This window comes from Paroedura picta, chromosome 5 (genome assembly GCF_049243985.1).
Source record: "Paroedura picta isolate Pp20150507F chromosome 5, Ppicta_v3.0, whole genome shotgun sequence".
Lineage (NCBI taxonomy): Eukaryota > Metazoa > Chordata > Lepidosauria > Squamata > Gekkonidae > Paroedura > Paroedura picta.
The window spans coordinates 41,471,395-41,493,197 of record NC_135373.1 but is presented as its reverse complement, the minus strand read 5'-3'; the positions used below and the strand labels follow the sequence as shown (position 1 = coordinate 41,493,197).

Sequence of the window (21,803 nt, the reverse complement as noted above, 5' to 3'; positions counted from 1 at the left end):
TGGGCCGCTCGTTAGCAGGGCCGGGACAGAGCTCCTTAGCAGTCAGCTAGTCAGCTCCTTAGCAGTCCTTAACGAGCAGTCAGCAGGCTGGGAGGCCCTCATCAGCAGGCCCAGCCTAGCAGGCCAAGAGGCCCTCGTTAGCAAGCCCTCCACCATGACCCTTTGCCCAGGGCCTCTCCCCTTACCTGCTGCTAGCTCCAGGCACTGACAGCAAAGAGGCTAGAGTCCAGGGACGGAGGGCAGAAGCAGCAGGGGCAGAGCCAATCAGAGCAAAGCTGGCTGCACCCTGATTAGCCCTATTCCAACTTGGACAGCCAGACACATACCACCCCCTAGGCTGTTTCACAAATATATAGAGGAACAACAATGGATAAGGATAGCTAAACCTGTGTTTCTGCAGTATTGTCCATAGATGGGGGGGCGGGAGGATACCTAAAGCTTGGGACACCCCATTTCTGCCAGAAACAACTCCATTTTCTGATAGTCTTTACAAGTTGAGACCAACAGCCATCTTGTGTCCTTACGTAGTTGTCAATCTAGAGTTTTGCTCACAACAGAAACCTGAGGATGACATGATTGACTCAGGAAGGTAATTTCTTCTTAAATAATACCATGCGGGAGTAACACTGGCATTCCTTAGTTTTGGAACTGTTAGGTTTGATTCTGCAACGATCCAGTTCAGCCGTCACAAAAGTTTTCTTCTCCTTTGGAAGTCCAGCCTATCTGCTAATCCTCCTGTAAGACCCTCCTGTGCTCTTAAATAGCTTCTTCCGCGCACGTTAATTTTGCAGCCCTCAGCAATAATTACTCTTTCTTGTTAATCCCATATTGCCTTATTATACCTGCTGAATTATCCCCGCTCCCTACCGTAAATGGGCTGCTTTATGAATGGTTAGCCATTTGTCCGCACCGCCCCACGTGTACATTCAGGATTATAAGATAAGAATTCAAACTGTGATCGATGGCTTTCTCCTAGCGGCATTTCCAGAGTCACCATATAATTTCCTGTTAACTCTGATGAGTTTTACATTTAGCTCCGAATTAACCTGTCAATTGGTCATTACTTTCCTTTTTGACTTCTTTTCTGCCTGCAGTGCGCAACGCCTAATGGAAGCCTAGAATGGCAATTTGGAAAAATTAGTGTGATCGGAGGCAAAATATTTCTTTGGTTGTTTTGGTAAAGGGTTTGCCGTATGCTGTAACAGAAATACCTGAAAACTTGTATTGCAAGAGACAGTTGTGCTAGATAGACATGGTTTGGTGCAGTGGTTAAGAGCGGCAGCTTCTAATCTGGCCAGCCAGGTTTGATTCCCCACACATGCAGCCAGCTGGGTGACTTTGGGCTCATCACAGTCCTGATAATGCTGTTCTCACAAAGCAGTTCTGTTGCCTACCTCACAGGATGACTATTGTGGGGAGAGGAAGGGAAGGCGATTGTAAGCTGCTTTGAGTCTCTTTCAGGTTGTGAAAAGCAGGGTATAAATACTAACAGTAGACCAAAGTGTGTCCGCGTGTTAGAGATGTTTTATGGCATGCTGGCATCCCTGGGAGGTGTAGGGTCAAGGCAATGGTTGAAATTGCAGAACATCCTTCCAAAACCTCGGATATGACAAACTCATTAGGCAGTTCCCTTGCTGTCCCCAAAAGCTGGCGATTTCGTGGTTGGCAAGAGCATCACCAATGTACTTACATCACACGTGGGTTTGTGAGCAGATGTGACTGCAGGCTTCATGCAACCTCCTACCTCCCCGATGAACCTTCCTCCAGTTGGTCCCGCATCAGGGGGCAGGAGAGCTTGCCCACCCATGGGGGAATAGCAAACCCTGTGTGTGTATAAAGAGCAAGCAAAGGAAGTTCTGTGAACAGTAGCATTTCACTTGCACATTGTGTCCCCCATTCAGAACCAAAAACAGTATCAGGAAGGAATGTAGACCTGAAAACATTGCATGCATGTTTGAATCCTAGTGTACAACACCTTGCACAGTTAAGCGTGTGTGTGTCTGTCTGTCTGTGTCTGTGCCTTTGTGTGTGCCTGTGTGTGTGTGTTTGTGAGAGAGACCTGGGGCTTTATTTATTTTTTTTTATAATCCAAGTTATATGCCACCTTTCCATGAAGGCTCAGGGCAGCTTTTAAGAGAAGAGCTGGTTTTGTACGCTGTGTTTTTACTACCCGAAGGAGTCTCAAAGTGGCTTACGATCACCAACCCTTCCTCTCCCCAGTTACCCTGTAAGGTAGGTAGGTCTGAGAGAGCTCTGAGAACCATGCCCACTCCGAGGTCACCTAGCAGGGCTTCATGCGTGGGAGTGGGGAATTGAACTCTGGGCCCATTCCGCACACATAGGATAATACACTTTCAATGTGCTTTGGCAGCTGGATTTTCCTGTGCGGAACAGGGAAATCTATTTCTAAAGTGCGTTGAAAGTGCTTTAACTATTGTGTGCAGAATAGGCCCAGGTCTCCAGATTAGAGGCCACTGCTCTTAATCCCTACACCAAGCCTGTTCAGGTGGCTTATCCAAATCAGCAAATGCATGTTGTTGTTTTCTGTGGGAATGGGGAAAAATCAGCTGTATCAGCTCCTATTAGAGACCTCCTGAGCACATATGTTCCAAGCATTCTGCAGAAATTGTTTTCCCAAGGCTCCGTGGTCACCCTTCAGGTCCTGCTTATCTCTTCAACTCGGGGAAAACTGCTCAGTAACTAGCTCCGCTGTGACATTTCCAGGTTCCTGGGTGAGCAGCAGATGCTCCTTTGCAGTCAGCCCTTTATTAACAACCGTCACCATTTAGGAACATTTGAAGCCAGTGCCTTTCATCATCTGCTCATTAGCACAACTTCTTCCCTCCTCCTCGCCTATAATGCTTCCTAAATTTCCTTCTCAACAGGGGCAATTGAATATCTGAGGACTCCGGCCCACACCGAACAAGAGGCTTGGCTGCATGGGGTTTCCCCCCAATGTTTTGCTTGTTTCAGAAGCTGAAGCAATGGAACCTGAAACTTTTATTAGTGAAGAGAGAAGTTCTTACCTCTTTATAGTCTTAGCCAGTGACTGTCTGGTGCTTGTTTGCTTGTTTTCCCTTTCTAAAAATTGCTTTATATTTTGCACCAAAAAGAAAGAAAAAAGCACAATGAGAAAACTGGGACAATATAATTTGGATCTCATTTCCCTTCAACAGAACCACGAAGTAAAGAATTAATCAGTGAATTCAACGGCCTGCCCCTCTCTTTCCACTCCATTCAGAAGTTTGAAGCCTTCCTCCATCCTAAAAAATCTTGCTCCAACTTAACCATCTCTTCTGCTGGAGGACCGGCCTCTTAGCTTAGCGCAGTGGTTCTCAACCTGGGGGTTGAGACCCCTTTGGGGGTTGAACGACCCTTTCACGGGGGTTGCGATAGGGCAAGCAGCTTGGCCCGGGGGGGGGGGTGGTGCCGTCCACACAACAGCCTTGTGGGGTAGATCGAGATAGATCTTTCCTCTGTCAGGAACACTGGAAAAGAGCAAGATCGGCATGGTGGGACAAGAGGCGGAACTGAACTGAGAAACCCCGGGGGAAAAACAATTTACATACAATCCTGAACAATGGATCTTCACGCCAGTTTTGATTTAATTCCTGTGAAAGAGCACGTGCATAATTTTATGGTTGGGGGTCACCACAACATGAGGAATTGTATTAAAGGATCGCGGCATCAGGAAAGTTGAGAACCACTGAGCTAGAGGAAGCCTTGTTGGATTAGAAGAAGGCTCCCTGGAGGGTGCTTGGATCCACCCCAGAGTGAACATGTTAGGGTGAGATCTGGAAAAGACTAGGGATATGCATTCAGCCATATCCAAGGTGAATAATACATCATTGGTATTTTTTGGCTATTCTTTCAGCTAGATTTAGATTATTTCCCCCCTGACTATTCAAAATAACCAAGTTCCTAAAATTCCCATAATATTCAGGAGTTTTCAGGACCACTGGATGCCCAAAGTGAAAGGGTGTTTAAAGGAAATGTAGTCCCTTTAAACACCTTCCACATAAACTTGTGCCTTGGAGATGCCCATGAGATGCTTGGGTGAGTCCCTGTCAGGAGGGTGTGATTTTTAAGTCTCTGAGTAGGTTGGGGGATGGACTGGATGGCCCTTTGTGATCTCTTCCAGCTCTGTGTGATTCTGAAATGCCCCCCCTTCCATTGGAGACAACAGAGTATGGGGCAACTTCTTTGGGGCCCATAGAAAAAAATAATTGTCCCCGTAGGGTATATTGGAGCCATTTATTTATTAACGTATTTATTTATTGAGATTTCTGAAAAAAATTTGAATCAAAATACCATACCAGTATAGAGCCTCTTGTGGCGCAGAGCGGTAAGGCAGCAGTCATGCTGTCTGAAGCTGTCTGCCCATGAGGCTGGGAGTTCAATCCCAGCAGCCGGCTGAAGGTTAACTCAGCCTTCCATCCTTCGTCGGTAAAATGGGTACCCAGCTTGCTGGGGAGGTAAATGGTAATGACTGGAGAAGGGAATGGCAAACCACCCTGTATTGAGTCTGCCAAGAAAACGCTAGAAGGCGTCACCCCAAGGGTCAGACATGACTTGGTGCTTGCACAGGGGATACCTTTACCTTACCATACCAGTATTGAGATTGGGGCATATTGGGAAATAATGGTATTTTTTATGTTCAATATATCCCAACCTGAAAAATGCCTGTTTTTTTCTTTCTATCTTTAAAAAAAAAATTGCACACCCCCTAGGAAGGACCTGACCCATGTACTGTTCCCTCCAAACATGAAATCTGTTGGCGAAAAGTAGATGCTGGCATATCTGCTGAGCTCAGCAAGATTGAAGAGTGCTGAAGGCATGGTTTTTTTTTTTTAAGGCATTGTGCATTCTAGCTGGGACTTCAGGAGCAAACCACAAAAGCAATGTGTAGATTAACCCCCTGCGGCTTACCCCAAATCCTCTTAAGCTGAGTTACATGTGCTGCTTGCCTGAACAATAAACTGCCTGCCGCAGAGGAGGTGCAAAACATTTCATGGGGACCATTCAGGGATGGAGGCAGGTGTGTATATCTGTATAGGGCAGGCGGGGAAACATGCGTGTTTTTGCCCCACATAGTTGGAAACCAAGGATTTGGGTCCCTAAGGTGGTTTGGCCCGGGCATGGCAGCATCTATTCCAACTGAACAGTTTTCCATTGGCAGAAGAAGAGAAGGTGATTTGTGCCAAGTTCCGGGAGTAGCTCCCTAATTGGGAAACACTCTTATTTCTACTGATCCAAAATAGCCTGATTTGGGAGGAGAGGGCAAAGAAAGTAGCAGTGGGGAGATGTTGTATTAGAAGGGGTGGTGAAAACTGGATATACTTTATGTCACAGCAGGCAGGGCAGACTTTGAGGTCCCTGCTTGCCATTGTTGGAGCTGCTCTCATCCTAGAGGTAGGCGGGGAAAGCAGGTAATTCTTAGGGGCAAATATCTACTCATGCTGGTGTTTTCTATCACCAAGTGATATCAAAGAGGGTTGGGCCATGGCATTCGTCAGGGGTGGCCAAACTGTGGCTCTCTAGTTGCCCATGAACTACAATTACTTTGGATTATGCCTAAAGACAAAAGTTACAGTTGGCCTTTTGGGAGGTCTGAGCATTGGTGGAGAGGAAGGATATGCTTGCTGTCAGGTGAGCTTACTGCTCTTAGTCCTCTATTGTGTTGTTTGCATGGCACATTGTCAGAACATCACACTTGAAAAATGGAAGTCTGTCTTCCTTAACCGTATACCACACTTCGCAGTATAAATAAAAGAGTATGGCGGGTTGAGGTGGGCCGAGTCCGGGATTGAAATCCCAGATTGGCCCCTTGCCCTGGGACTGACAAGTCGGGAGGTGTGCAGCACCTCCTGACCCATGCACACACCCTGCTCCCATTACATCCCTGCCTGTGGACACACCATGTATCCAGCCAGGCGGTCGAGCCTTCCGTGCAGGCCTCGGAGCTCCAAGGCCCGCACGGAAGCTGGGGGGGTGGCAAGTTTCCCCACGGCTCGGCAAGCCACCAAGGCAGCAGGTGTGCTTGCCAGGCCACGGGGAAGCCTGGGAGCCGGGGGCGGGCAGCGGGAGCTGGGGGGGGGCACTGGACATTTCATCTTCCTTCCTTCCTTCCTTCCTTCCTTCCTTCCTTCCTTCCTTCCTTCCTTCCTTCCCTCCCTCCCTCCCTCCCTCCCTCCCTCCCTCCCATATTCTGGACTCTGCATCTTCCTTCCTTCCTTCCTTCCTTCCTTCCTTCCTTCCTTCCTTCCTTCCTTCCTTCCTTCCTTCCTTCCTTCCTTCCTTCCTTCCTTCCTCCCTCCCTCCCTCCCTCCCTCCCTCCCTCCCGTATTCTGGACTCTGCATCTTCCTTCCTTCCTCCCTCCCTCCCTCCCTCCCTCCCTCCCTCCCTCCCTCCCTCCCGTATTCTGGACTCTGCATCTTCCTTCCTTCCTTCCTTCCTCCCTCCCTCCCTCCCTCCCTCCCTCCCTCCCGTATTCTGGACTCTGCATCTTTCTCCTCCCTCCCTCCCTTCAAACCCAAGACTTCACAGCATTACAATCCACCATCACCCCATGCTAGCGCCCGTTGTATTTCTTGCTACAACAAGCTTAAGCTACTAGTGACTGTATATTTTCACAACCTGATCTAGCTTGTTATTGGGTTTCAAAGCAAATTGCTGGAGCGGGTAGACCAATGTGGAACGTTCTGAGACAGACCTACTCTGGAAGGTAGGATAGGAGTTCAATATCCTATGATGGAGTAGCTGGGAAGGTGCAGTTAATGTTTCCAGCATCCATTGATTCACAGCTATTACTTCTCCTTCTTGCACAGTCACAGCTTTGTGTGGTAAGAGAGAGAGAGCAGTGTTCCAGCTTTATTCTTAGTAATCCGGTTGTCTTTTTCTGTGCACATACCAAGCTTCAGGATGCCAGATACTGTGGAACTACAGGAACCAAAGAGGTTGAGAAGTCTAAAAATATATTATAATAGTGAGTGGGAGGGCAGGAAATGTTGTGTCAGGCTCTGTGGCCCTTTCTTGCATTTCCAGGGGTCGGAAGGCAAGTATCCTCCAGGCCAGACTGGCCAGGGATTCGTGGGGGGGGGGGGGCACAATCATCTGGGCTTAGAATTCAAATCACTTTCTGGGTAGACAGGTAGTTGTAAGTACATTGTGCAGGGAGTTGGACTAGATGACCGTGAAGGTATCTTCCAGCTCTACGATACAATTCTATTAACATCTATTAAATGCACATTTGAATACACAGTGCTCAAGGTCAATTAAAAACGATGCATTAAAATCTCAGGAGAAAACATACAAGAACGCTATGAGTATCACAAAATATGCCCAGATAACAAAACAACCTATAATAAAACGACCAGATGCAATTCGATCTAAATGGATCTTCTTCAGCGGTCCATTACAGATCCACACATACATTTGTTGTTGTTGTTGTTATGTGCGAAGTCGTGTCCGACCAATCGCGACCCCATGGACAATGATCCTCCAGGCCTTCCTGTCCTCTACCATTCCCTGGAGTCCATTTAAGTTTGCACCTACTGCTTCAGTGACTCCATCCAGCCACCTCATTCTCTGTCGTCCCCTTCTTCTTTTGCCCTCGATCGCTCCCAGCATTAGGCTCTTCTCCAGGGAGTCCTTCCTTCTCATGAGGTGGCCAAAATATTTGAGTTTCATCTTCAGGATCTGGCCTTCTAAAGAGCAGTCAGGGCTGATCTCCTCTAGGACTGACCGGTTTGTTCGCCTTGCAGTCCAAGGGACTCGCAAGAGTCTTCTCCAGCACCAGAGTTCAAAAGCCTCAATTCTTTGACGCTCGGCCTTCCTTATGGTCCAACTTTCGCAGCCATACATTGCAACTGGGAAGACTTGACTAAACGCACTTTTGTTGGCAGGGTGATGTCTCTGCTTTTTAGGATGCTGTCTAGATTTGCCATAGCTTTCCTCCCCAGGAGCAAGCGTCTTTTAATTTCTTTGCTGCAGTCCCCATCTGCAGTGATCTTGGAGCCCAGGAAAATAAAATCTGTCACTATCTCCATTTCTTCCCCATCTATTTGCCAGGAATTGAACGGGCCGGATGCCATGATCTTTGTTTTCTTGATGTTGAGTTTCAAGCCAACTTTTGCACTCTCCTCCTTCACCCGCATCAACAGGCTCTTTAGTTCCTCTTCACTTTCTGCCATTAGAGTGGTATCATCTGCATATCTGAGGTTGTTGATATTTCTCCCTGCAATCTTGATCCCAATTTGTGACTCCTCTAATCCCGCATTTCTCATGATGTGCTCTGCATACAAGTTAAATAGGCAAGGCGACAGTATACAGCCTTGCCGAACTCCTTTCTCAATTTTGAACCAGTCAGTGATTCCATGTTCAGTTCTCACTGTTGCTTCTTGACCTGAATATAAATTTCTCAAGAGACAAATAAGATGCTCTGGTATTCCCATCTCTTTAAGAACTTGCCACAATTTGTTGTGTTCCACACAATCAAAGGCTTTAGCATAGTCAATGAAGCAGAAGTAGACGTTCTTCTGGTACTCCCTAGCTTTCTCCATGATCCAGCGTATGTTGGCAATTTGATCTCTAGTTCCTCTGCCTCTTCGAAATCCTGCCTGTACTTCTGGAAGTTCTCGGTCCACATACTGCTGGAGCCTAGCTTGTAGGATTTTGAGCATAACTTTGCTAGCATGAGAAATTAGTGCAATGGTGCGGTAGTTTGAACATTCTTTGGCATTGCCCTTCTTTGGGATTGGAATGTAAACTGACCTTTTCCAATCCTGTGGCCATTGTTGAGTTTTCCAAATTTACTGGCATATTGAGTGTAGCACTTTTACTGCATCGTCCTTTAAGATTTTGAATAGTTCAACTGGAATGCTGTCACCACCACTAGCTTTATTGTTACTCAGACTTCCTAAGGCCCATTTGACTTCACATTCCAGGATATCTGGCTCCAGGTCAGTAACTACCCCATTGTGGTCATCAGGGATGTTAAGCTCGCTCTTGTATAGTTCTTCTGTATAATTTTGCCACCTTTGTTTAATCTCTTCTGCTTCTGTGAGGTCCCTACCATTTTGGTCCCTTATCATACCCATCTTTGCATGAAACGTTCTCTTCATATCTCCAATTTTCTTGAAAAGATCTCTGGTCCTCCCGATTCTATTGTTTTCTTCTATTTGTTTGCACTGTTCATTTAAGAAGGCATTCTTATCTCTTCTAGCTTTTCTCTGGAATTCTGCATTCAGTTGGGTGCATCTTTCTCTTTCTCTCTTGCCTTTCACTTCCCTTCTCTCCTTAGCTATTTGTAAAGCTTCCTCAGACAGCCATTTTGACTTCTTGCATTTCTTTTTCTTTGGGATGGTTTTAGTTGCTACCTCTTGTACAATGTTGCGAACCTCCATCCATAGTTCTTCAGGCACTCTGTCTATCAGATCTAATTCCTTAAATCTATTTGTCACCTCTACTGTGTATTCGTCGGGGATATGATTTAGTTCATACCTGAGTGGCCTAGTGCTTTTCCCTACTTTCTTCAATTTAAGCCTAAATTTTGCAACAAGAAGCTCATGATCTGAACCACAATCAGCTCCTGGTCTTGTTTTTATTGACTGGATAGAACTTTTCCATCTTTGGCTGCAGAGCACATAGTCAATCTGATTTCTGTGTTGACCGTCTGGTGATGTCCATGTGTAGAGTCGTCTCTTGGGTTGCTGGAAAAGAGTGTTTGCTATGACCATTGTATTCTCTTGACAAAATTCTACCAGCCTGTGCCCTGCTTCATTTTGTACTCCAAGGCCAAACTTGCCTGTTATCCCGGTTATCTTTTGGCTTCCTACTTTAGCATTCCAATCCCCCATGATGATAAGCACATCATTTTTGGGCGTTGCTTCTAGAAGGTGTTGTAGGGCTTCATAGAACTGATCAACTTCATCCTCTTCAGCAGCAGTGGTTGGGGCGTAGACCTGGATCACTGTGATGTTGAATGGTTTGCCTTGGATTCGCACTGAGATCATTCTGTCATTTTGGGGATTGTATCCCAAGACTGCTTTTCCTACTCTCTTATTGATTATGAAGGCTACTCCATTTCTTCTGCGAGATTCTTGTCCACAGTAGTATACCTGATGGTCATCTGAATTAAATTCACCCATTCCTGTCCATTTTAGTTCACTGATTCCTAAAATGTCGATGTTCAGTCTTGTCATTTCTTGTTTAACCACGTCCAGCTTGCCTTGATTCATGGATCTGACGTTCCAGGTTCCTATGGAATAAAAATCTTTACAGCATCGGACTGTCTTTTCGCCACCAGTTACTTCCACAACTGAGCGTCCTCCACACATACATAAATATCCATAAACAAAAAAATTCCTTTTTACAGCCAGGAAGATTGAATCAAAGTCCTGTACCTTGAGCATTTTGATGCTCCCTAGTGAGAGGGACCAAGCTCAGCATCTTCATATTTAGAACCGCTGAGCCCTGTTCCTTGGTTAATTTTAGCTGTCCAACCAGGAAGTGTATGTGTGTGCGTGTTTTTTCCTCCACTCTCCCTGAAGACTAGTCCCGGAGACTTTTCAGTTGCCACACTATTTCCTCCTGCTCAAAAAAGAGCCCCATTCATTTGTTCCGTCCTCAGCTTCTGGAAGCGATTCATAGCTGCCGTCGAGGCCATTCAGGCTTAGAGGATAATGACAAGTTGTGGTGGGCGGACAAACAATGTCATATATAATGATAATATTTAGCATTTCTGCACTAACTTTTGACAAAGCAAACCACCGCCAGCAATTACTGTGGAAAAGGGCACGTGTGTCAGGATGGAGGTGAATGGGGTGAGGATGCAAAGGCAGAAGGTGAAATGTGGGAGTCAAATTGGGAAGGGGAGGCAGGAGAGGAGTCTGTGGGCCATTGGGTCTGGGACGTGTTCGATAAACAGGAGGCAGGATCCCAATCTTTGCAGTTGAAAGCAAATGCTCCCTCCAGACAAGCCAAAAGGAGGCTCCTAATTCACTGTTGTACTTTAAATATTTTGCCTAATTGCCTCTGCTTTCCCACCATCTGTCTTGGCACCTAATTACCTCTAGCTGCTAACCCACTCCTAATGGGAAATGAGCTGGACTGGGCTGGGGAACCGTTACTCCTTAGCACGTTTACGGTGCGCATGTGTTGCGCAGAGACCAGTCTGCAGAGGATGTTGGAGATGCTTCTGCTTGAAACGGCCATGATGGCATGTCTTTGTTGTTATGTCCCTGGAAAGCATTGAATTCATGGTGTGAATGCTCATCACTCCAAATTATTATTGTGGATGACTGAGAACAGATATATGCCTTTCTCCACCACTTGGACCCAAACCAGTAAATGGTCATGATAGCATTAGGGGACTTTCAGCACTTGAGAGCTGATACACACATTACAAAATCCAGGTATCCATGAAGATGATGATGATGAAGAAGAAGAAGAAGAAGAAGAGTTGGTTCTTATATGCCACTTTTCTCTACCAGGAGTCTCAAAGTGGCTTGCAATCACCTTCCCTTTCCTCTCTCCACAACAGGCATCACTACACCAAGCTGGCTAAGTAGACTTAGTGTAAATCTATTGTGGGGTTCCCAGACATACACAGCCCTGACTGGGATTCATACTGCTATGTGTGGAGGAGGACCTTCAACTCCCCCCCCCCCCAGTCATTTTCCCAACCCAAAGCAGGGAAACCTCATGTACTCATGGCTCAAAGTAAGTTTCTCTGATGGCGCAAACAGTAAGTGCCCAGGGCCATTTTAGGTTGGGAAAATGACGTGTGTGTGTGTGTGTGTGTGTGTGTTAAGCCCTTTCTACTTATGTGAAATGAGTTCCCAACATAGAATTCCAGGCACATGTCTGGCTTCAAAGACACTGTGTCCACCACATGGATGTTGTGATGTGTGAATTTTCTTACAGAGGGATTGTCACCTTTGTGCGTTATGTCAGTGCGTTATGTCCAAATTTGAGACTTGTACGGCATGACTAATGTGGATGATGGGGCATATAAGTAGAGAGGGTTAAGGCAGAGAAATTAACCATCCGGAGATACTGGTGATGTCAGATACCATAGAGAATAGACCCAGATAATGTTTCCTCCATAAACATGTAAAGGGTAGCAGTTCCATCTGTTCCATTCCCATTTTATTTTCCAGTAGGGATAGAGTGTTTGCTGCTGTATTGTTGGAAATAGTTTCTGCTGATGTGCCCCTCCTCCCACATTTGTTGAAAGCAGACTCCTTGCTCACCTCCCCAGAATGGTTTATTGATTGTATCAGGTAGATTTCTGGTCTCCTTGGAGTTTCTGATCTCCTCTTTGCTGCTTGATTTGGTATATAGCCATTTGGGGGGTAAGGAATGCTGGTAATTTTGCTACATTATTATGCAATTTAGGACTGTTTGTGATTTCTGTATTTGACTGTTTAGGCTGTAAATTTAACGTAGGCATTGTACACTTTGGTCCTTTGCAATTATTTACAAATTGATTTTTTTAAAAAAAAATTATCGATAGACCCACAGTGTATATATGTGTGTGAGAGAAAATTGTTTCTTGGTAATCTATGGTGTGCTGTCTTTGTATTTTAATGGAAGTATGTTGAGCCTGCAATGGTTTCTATAGAGGAGTTGTGAATGTGGCCCAGGGGAGGATCTTGCTGGCACTGCTGCTAATTCAGAAAAGCTGTATTATCTCCCTCTTTGGCTTTGGTCAGTCCAGTTTTTTCTTCCAGTAGGAGCCAGCCTGGCTTTGCTGGCCAAGTGGGTCCCTTGACTGCTGGCAACCCAGTACTGAACACAACGGAGACTAGATGACCATTGTCCATGGTTGAAGGAAAACTTGATGGGTTCCAAATTCAGCCTTTCTTGGCAACACCTTAAGACTGAACCTTCCTTTGGCAGCCACACTGAGGCACAAGCCATGCCTTTACTGCGCCACCCTGAAAGTCACTTTTGTATAACTGAGAGCCATGCAGGTCTGCCAAAGTCTACCTGTTGGAGCTACCTGTGAAAGAGCCTTGTTGTTGGGCCTAGCCAAATGTTCTAACACACCTGTGTTTCTGGAGCAGTAAAGAAGTGCTTCCTCCTGCATTTTGGTGAAGTTTCAGCTGGGTTTGCAAAATAATGTGAAATTACCCCCCTCCCCAAACTGCTGCTCGTGGCTGACCTTTCTCACTGAGACTCAGGACAAGTCATACAGTATAAGACAGGGGTAGTCAACCTGTGGTCCTCCAGATGTCCATGGCCCTTTCCACTACCCCTGTGGTTTTGTAGTCCATGGACATCTGGAGGACCACAGGTTGACTACTCCTGGTATAAGACAGTGCAGTAGAGGCATCCAACAAAGAATGCAATTGGATTAGAAGCACCCAGACAAAAAAGCAATTAAAGACAATACATGAAGCTATATTCAGTCAGACCCTTGGTCCATCAGAAGTTGTGTCTAATTCAAACTGGCAGCAGCTCCCCAGAGTTTCAGACAAGGATTCTTCACATCACCTATTGCCAGATCCTTTCAGGTAGAGATACTGGGGGTTGCATCTGGGACCTTCTGTGTGCCGAGCAGATGCTGTACCACTGAGCCACATCCCCTCTTCATGCATGCTCACACACAAAAGTATCAGGCACCATGTCACAAACAATGCAAATCATGAAATTACAAAAGTAGGGGAGAAATGCAGTAACTATAACACATACAATAAGCAGCAGAATGGACTACAGTCCTATTCCCTTTATGAAAGCACCATTTTGTTATATTCCAGTCTGATTTCATAAACATGACCTCCTGTTTATTAAAAAAAAATCTGTTTTGCTGTTTGTAGAATCAGGTGTGTGTGTGTGTGTGTGTGTGTGTGTGTGTGTGTAGGGGGGTCTTCCTGCTTTTCAAACTCTCAAAAGAATGGAAATTTCCCTGTTATGACCCAGCTGTTTGAAACATGTGGTGATGCAAATGGATATCACCAATGGCCAGCTTAGGCCAGAGGCGGCCAAACTGTGGCACTCCAGATGACCATTGGCTCTCAGCATATAAGAGGGGCTCATGACAAGTGTCCATGAACATCTGGAGAGCCACAGTTTGGCTGGCAGAGGTTTATTGTATGTTGGCAGGGGCTCATGGTAATTGTAGTCCATGGACATCTGGAGAGCCACAGCTTGGCCATCCCTGGTATAGGCTCTTGAGAGGCTACATTCATCCTCAGCTTCTCGGATTATACTTTTATGGCAGTACTTGGCCCACCATCTCCCTAGGATTTTCAGGGAGGCTAGCACGTGCTTTAAAGAACTAATCTTTTCTATCCTTCCAGTATGGATGTCCACAGAATGGATGACCAGCCTTCTCTCTGCCATGTAATTTGCAAAGGGAGGGGGGACATAAGATTGTTGCCTTGTTTGTTCACAAAGAGGAAGGGGTTGAAACACAGCCTCCTTGTGCCTACCCAAGATCTTTGCCTTCATTCCTTACCTTGGTATTGAAGCCACTGTTGAAATGGGTGGGATGACTGGCCGTGTTGTGATCTATGATCTGATTAGAAATTTGAGGGTCCCCCATAAGTTGAGAGCCTTACCACCAGTCTGAGGTCAGAGGTTTATTTATTCCATGTAGTTTTCATGCTGAATTCTCCTAAGGTTTGATTGCATGTTGGAAATCCTTCCTCTGAATTCTCAGAAACTTCCCTTTCCACCCCACTTCCTGGAAAGGCATAACAAATTGCGTTCCGCCCAAGCCAAGCATACAGTAATACATGGCAAGTGTAAGAAATAATTGAAAGGACCCTTGCAGATAACTGCAGAAGCAGTAGCCTTTCTTTGCTGGCCCAACTTTCTTGGTTAGCTCAACTGATCCCACATAATGTCAGTCATTTGGGGCACAACAGCAGAAGGGTTTTCATTTGTTGTTGTTTTAAATATGGAATTATCTTCCTATTTACAAAAAACTCCCATATATGATAGCCTGAAGGGAAATCTTTCTTGTCCCAGGCACATCCCTGTTGACAAACCTTTTTTTTGCCATGCCAAAATCCACCTTAGGAAAGCCTGCTTCATGAGTATGTGTGTGTATGTGATGAAAAGATGGAAATTCAACACCCACAACACAGAGACATATAAGCCAGATGTGGTGCTTCAGATTTCTGGCCCAAAATGACAGGATGTGCAAACATGTTCACTTTTAATGTCTACTTTTTACCCCATTCATAGGCTTCAAACAGTGACCAGATGTCCATTAGTCTTTGTGTTGCCTTTGTGAAACAGAGGGATCATGTGTTTGTATGAATTTCTCTTAGCCTAGTATTTTTTTTAAAGAGATGAACCTATTGGGAAAGCGGGTCGACCCACCCGCCCTTCTGCTGACATTCCCTATCTCCCCTTTCTCTTTGCAGTTTCCTGCTTCTTCAACTTCACCACCCCCTCTGGAATTGTCCTGTCTCCTAACTATCCCGAGGAATACGGCAGCAGCTTGCATTGCATCTGGCTGATCATCGCAAAACCCGAAAGCCGGATCCACTTGGCGTTTAACGACTTTGACGTGGAGCCTCAGTTTGACTTCTTGGCGGTGAAAGACGGCGGGACTGCAGAGTCGCCTGTCCTGGGGACGTTCTCAGGAGGCCAGCTGCCTTCTTCCCTGACCAGCAGTGGCCATGTTGCCAGGCTGGAGTTCCAAACTGACCACTCCACGGAGAAGCGAGGTTTCAATATCACATTTACCAGTAAGTCAACATTTACCAGTAAGTGGGCAGAAATGCTTACTGGGCGGGATCCTGTGGATGCATTTTTAAATGGTGGTAATTTCCACAGACATAAAGAATATTACCTTGATTCAAGGGACTCACAAAGCCTCTTTCATCAAGGTAAGGCTCCTTGCACTGGGGAAAGCCCCAGATCTGTGGACTGTAACCCAGTGCATGGATTGATCATGGACAGCTCTATTCTAACCATAGTCTTTGAATCTTTCAGGCTGGATAATGTGTTTGTGTTGAATTCTGGAATTGCCCTATTCCCTGTCCTTTGTAGACCAACCTAGAACCAAAACAGGAGCTGAGCAAAAGCTTTAAAAATACCATTGTCTCTTTGTCTAGACCAGTGGTCCCCAACCTTTTTATCACCGGGGACCGGTCAACGCTTGACAATTTTACTGAGGCCCGGGGGGAGGTAGTCTTTTGCCAAGGGACATCGCCGCCTGAGCCCCTGCTCTACTTGCTTTCCCGCCGGTGCCCCTGACTTCCCGCCGACCACTGGGGGGTGCTGCCAGCAGCAGCTGTGCAGTGCCACACCAAGGGGGAGCCCCAGTCATGGCGGCCGCTGGAGAGCACCGGGGGTTGGGGACCATTGGTCTAGACAAGTCTTTTCAACTTTTTGACTATGGAGGAACCTCTGAAATAATTGTTCAGGTTTCAAGGAGCCCCAGAAGTCAGCTGGCCACACCTCCCTGCCCCCCCCCCAGAAGTACCATGTCAATGGAAGTGACATCCTCACATGCATGAAGAAGTCATTTTAAAGCCCACATATTGTAAGGCAGATGGGTTACCTCACTACGACCTGTGTTGTCTGCCATTGGTAAAATAAGGTGTGTGTGTGTGGGGGGGGGGTGCTTACCTTGCCCTAGAAACCACACCTATCTGATCCAAAACATTTCTGAAAGAAGTATGTATCTATATTCATTCAACCGCATTATTGGCTTACTGGAGCATGAGGCGGTAGGTTTTTCCTCATCCTCCCCTCTCCCACCTCCGCATCAAAAAGTGGAGCAGCTTGTTGCTATATGCGGTGCCAGGCTGTTTCACAAAGTGACAAGACTATTACACACTCTACAAGTTCAGTTCAGTTGGCTTAGTGCTGAACATCTGGTACAATGACACTGCATTTTTTTCCCCTGTGTCTTTTTCTTTTTTTGGAGACCCTCAAAGACTATTTTTGAAAAGCTGTTTCTTGGAATGTTTCTCTGCATCCGTGAAGGTACCAAAATCCCAAATATTTAGTGCGTCCCTATTAAGTGCCGGCCAAGATTCCCATTAGAACTAGCATGCAAGGGACTGTACTTATGCCGAGCCCACAGGGTTATCACCTTGGGATAGTTTGCTGCTGTGTAAAAAGAAAGCCTTTGCGACTTAATGACATGGAATAAAATGAGTGAAGATTATTTTGCTGGTCCTTCCGTAGTCCGCACAAATGGCGACTACCCATAGCAATTTGCTCTCGCCCTCTCGCCTGTAATTTTCTAAGGAACATGATTACGTTGGCTTGGCAGGAGTGATGAACGACCTTTGTTATAACAGTGGTTAACGGCTCTGAAAAATTAATGGTATTTCTGGTTGGTGACTGCAAAGCAGCTATTATTAAAAATAATTTGCCGCACTGGATTAGGGGACAGGTTCATCAAAATTGGCTAACCTGTGGGGGTTTTCTGCCGCTGGCTTAAAGCCCAGCATTCAAGAGTATGGATGTGGGATTCGTTCACTGGGTGGGGGAGCTGGGTTTATTCTGGGTCACAAAATAGATTGAGGGGTTGTATCCGACTGCAGTCTGGGCATTAGTCAGCAGTGGAGCTATAAATTTGTAAAATACAAAACAAAAGTAAAAAAGAACCCGTTTTGCTTTACTAATGCATTAGCAGAAGCTCTGTAGTCTGTGAGATGGGGGTAATAGCAGAACCTTTTATAGAATCATAGAGTTGGAAGGGGCCATACAGGCCATCTAATCCAACCCCCTGCTCAGTGCAGGATCAGCCTCAAGCATCCATGAGAAATAGCTGTCCAGTGAAGGGGAGCTCACCACCTCTTTAGACAGCCAATTTCATTGCTGAATTACTCTGTGAAATTTCCCCCCCTGATATCTAGCCACTACCGTTTTACACGTTGCTTAAACACATTACTGCAGGTCCTATCCTCTTCTGCCAACAGGAACCTTTCCCTGCCCTTCTCCAAATGCCAACCTTTCAAATACTTAAAGAGGGCAAGGCTGAACATTCCCAAATCCTTCAGCCTTTCCTCATAGGGCTGGTTCCCCAGGCCCTGGGTACCCTCTCAATTTTGTCTCCATCCTTTTAAAATTAGACCTCTAGAACCACCCACAGTAACAAATTAGTTTGTCAAGCTTTTGATACTCCAATGTAAGGTGGATTCAGAAGCATCCTAGACAAAATAAGTTCAGCTAACATTTCTGGGAGGGTTCTGCCACAGAATCGCTGAAAATATTGATGTTGGACAATGGGCCAAGGTTGCCCCAACGCCAGCACTTGGTGTTCTGTTTGTAGTCCACAGGTGTGCCTGTACACAAAGTGGCCAACATAGAAATAATCTGACCCAACCACCAAATTCCACCTAAATTTGAAGCTGGATTTGGGGTCCTACTATGGTGAAACATTCAAGAAAGTGATTTCTGGAGTGGAGGCAGCTGTTTTATGAGAAGAAATAAAAAGTTGTTGGTGCAGCAAGGCTTTGGAACTTATCTTCCTTTGAATTTCTTTTTGCATGTTAGAGCAAACCAAGATTCAGGAAATGAATTAAAAGACCTGGTCAAATTTCTGGACAAGGAATAAATGGGAGTGATTATTTCCTACCAAGTGTTGAGTTTTAAGGAAACTGTTTTTGTACATTTGTCAGATGTCTTTCACTTTCCTCTAGCTTTCAGGCACAATGAGTGCCCCGATCCAGGTGTGCCCGTCAATGGGAAACGGTTTGGCAACAGCCTTCAGCTTGGTAGCTCAGTGTCTTTCCTGTGCGATGAGGGATTCATAAGGACACACGGCTCAGAAACTGTCACCTGCGTCTTGAAGGAAGGCAACGTGGTTTGGGACAATGCTGTGCTGAGGTGTGAAGGTAAGTCACCAAGGTGACATCATCATGTGTGTTGTGGAAAGGAGAGGAGAAGGCCCACCACTCAATGATAGAGCGTGAGCGTGGCATGCAGACTGTTCCCAGTTCGATCCTTCCTAGATCTCCAGACAAAGAAATTGTTAAAGAGGAAGAATAAGCTTGAAATAAGAAGGCAGGGGAGAGCAGATAAGTCATCAAGTTTTGAAGATGCCCAAAGACTTTGTCTTCTGAGACAAAGTGAGAAACCAAGGAGGCTTATGAAACAGGAATGAGAAGGACTTGACTGGTGTGACTTAGTATATTCAGCCTATTAGTTTTCAGAATATTTAGTTTCAGATGTGCTTCAGTGGCCAAATCAGTTCAGTATGTTTTGGTTTCAGAGAAATAACCATAACTGACGAAATCAGACATCGTACATCTTAGAACATAAGGAAAAATATCATCTTATATAAAGTGAACGCTTTTTAAACAGGCTGCAACTGTAATGGAATAGGAATGCTGCCACTGATAATATAATTTTGCATTTTTGACAGCAAATTTGACATCATGGACGAACTAGCAGAAAGTATAATGTCTCTGATGAACAAAAAGAATCAATTTCAAACAATGAAACTTGCATTATGTAGAGTCAATGGTCTTACCTTGTACATAGTCAGTCTGTTAGTCCATGTAGCCCAAGGTTGACTATTTCTAGCTCTCCTAGGTTTCAGGCTAGAGTGGTCTCTTAGTACTCAAGACTCTTCTTAAATAGGGGTAGCTGGAGCCTTCTGTGTGTGAAGCATGTGCTGTATGTCTGAGCCATTACAGCACAGCACTGTGTGGATTGTTTCTTCAACAAGTGAGTAAACCCCTCCTGTGCCCTTTGGTCTGTGCCCAGAGCCAACTTCATCCTTCGTATGAAGTTAAAGGAGAGTGGGTGATGTTCCTTTAAGCAATTATTCCCATGGACTCTTCTCCATCCACCTTTCTTGCTCAGGGGATAGAGCTAGTAGTAATACTCTCCTCCCTAAGGGTTGGATCCAGACTAAACATTTCCACTGGGAGCAGGATTCCGGGGTGGAGGGATGGTGCTGTCGTAAGAGGAGGGAGAGGGGAGAATTGCTCTGCCTAGGCAGAAGTCCTTGTGTCCATGGAAACATCTCCTTTTGATCCATGCTTAAATGTTTGCCTTAGCTATCAAGCATCTTAAGGCAAACAATGGTAAATTACGGCTGGGACTCCATATGTCTTCCTTCCATTGTCATATTAAAGATCAGAGGGAGCTCTTTTCATCTTGGAACTTTGGCATGGGGGAAGGGGGTCAGTCCCTCCCACAAACCTCCACCCTCCTCTGACTCCACCTCCAAATCTCCATGTATTTCTGAACTCGGAATTGGTAGCCCTACTCAGAAACTTTTTGGAAGAATTGCCCGCCACACAAAAAGTGCCATTTGTACCAGTTCTCACTGATTCCATAAAAAGAATAATCGGAACCATTTTAGATCCCATCTGGGCCAGTCACAGTCCTGTTAGAGCTGTTCTCAGTTCTGTTAGAACTCTCTCAGCCTCACCTACCTCACAGGGTGCCTGTTGTGGGGAGAGGAAAGGAAAGGTGTTTGTACTCTGCTTTGGGTCTGCTTCAAGTCGTGAAAAGCGGGGTATGAAAAGCCAGCTCTTTTTCCTCTTCCACAAAATTTGCTTGAGGGATGAATGAGCTTGCATCCCCACAGTTTGCCTTGTAATATATCCGAAACTCCTGAGTTGCAGCATTCTGAAGTTTGATGTATCATCTTCTGTCGCTCTGTATCATACGCCGAGGACGAGAGAGGGGGAACGAAGTTAAAGTGGTAGCAAATTAAACTTCTGATAGAACAGACTTCCCCCCCCCCCAAAGCCACTTTGAAAGCTTTCAAGTTTTTTGTTGGAGGGAAACCGAAATTGAAATGAAAGGAAGTCGTTAGGAATTAAAAAGGCTTCCGTCGGCTCTCTGTTCTCTGAGAGAGATGCCAGCAAGCAATATCCTTGCATTACAGATGGGCTGAAGTCTAGAAAAGTAATTCCATTAATTGGCTGTCAGTGTCTTTAATGCCAATCATGCTATCAGAAGGGTAGGGAAGAGTGGGTTTTTTAATCCATTCTAAGTTGGGCCTTTTTGGAGCTCCCTCATATGGCGAACAAAAATAACTAACAGCATAATTAAATCCTTGATAATTAGCTGGCCTTTTGTGGGACCCCAAAATCTGCTGTCTTGAGCTGGGCTTTTTAGCAATAATCCTGTTCTTATTAAGTAGAGGGAAATAGTAAGGTGCTAGTGTAGTGTTGCCTTCTGGGAGTTCTCTCACAATTACAACTGATTTTCAAACTAAAGAGATCAGTTCCCTTGGAAGAAATGGCTTTGGAGGGGAGGCTCCTGCCTGGAGGTTGGCAGTCCTTTGTCTTGGACTAGCCTTTCTCAATTTTTTTTTTACCATTGAGAAACCCTTGAAACATTCTTCAGGCTTTGATAAACCTAGAAGTGGTGTGATCCTGAAGAACACAATAAGGAAGCATAGCTGTACACACAGCTACTTAGGGCCCTCCCCTTCCTACCCCCTCTATGTCCATCATTGGCCATTTTGGGAGGGCGGAATGGGTTGACATGACCATATATGGTCATAACATCCAATAAATGTCTAACACATTTTTAAAAGATATTAAAAATTAATTAACTCCCACCTATTCAGGAAACCCTTTCCGGGCCTTCAAGAAACCCCAGGGTTTCCCAAAACCCTGGTTGACAAACACTGTCTTGGACTCTTGGATAGGTACAGAGTTATTCTACCAAGCCCTGCCTGTTATTTATCGTATAGCAAGTGTAGTATAGCCAGGAGATCCAAGAAATGACGCGGCCTGGCAAGTGCAGTTCAGAGGGGAGTATGCTGTTGCCTGCCTCTGCATCATGACCCCTAGTGTTCCTTGGAGGAACTACCACCCAAATCTTTGGAGATCTCCCATCCATATACTAGCCAAGG

At 45.6% G+C, this 21,803-nt stretch overlaps 1 protein-coding gene across 2 annotated transcripts in view; it reads left to right on the top strand.

The window, feature by feature from the left end:
- CSMD2 (CUB and Sushi multiple domains 2) overlaps positions 1 to 21,803 on the top strand; it is a 644,506-nt gene that overhangs the window by 415,488 nt on the left and 207,215 nt on the right. For both annotated transcript variants that reach the window (XM_077337490.1, XM_077337489.1), the window contains 2 exons: positions 15,382 to 15,708; positions 18,622 to 18,816. In XM_077337490.1, coding sequence (XP_077193605.1) covers positions 15,382 to 15,708; positions 18,622 to 18,816 — 522 coding nt within the window. The remainder of the gene's footprint in view (positions 1 to 15,381; positions 15,709 to 18,621; positions 18,817 to 21,803) is intronic.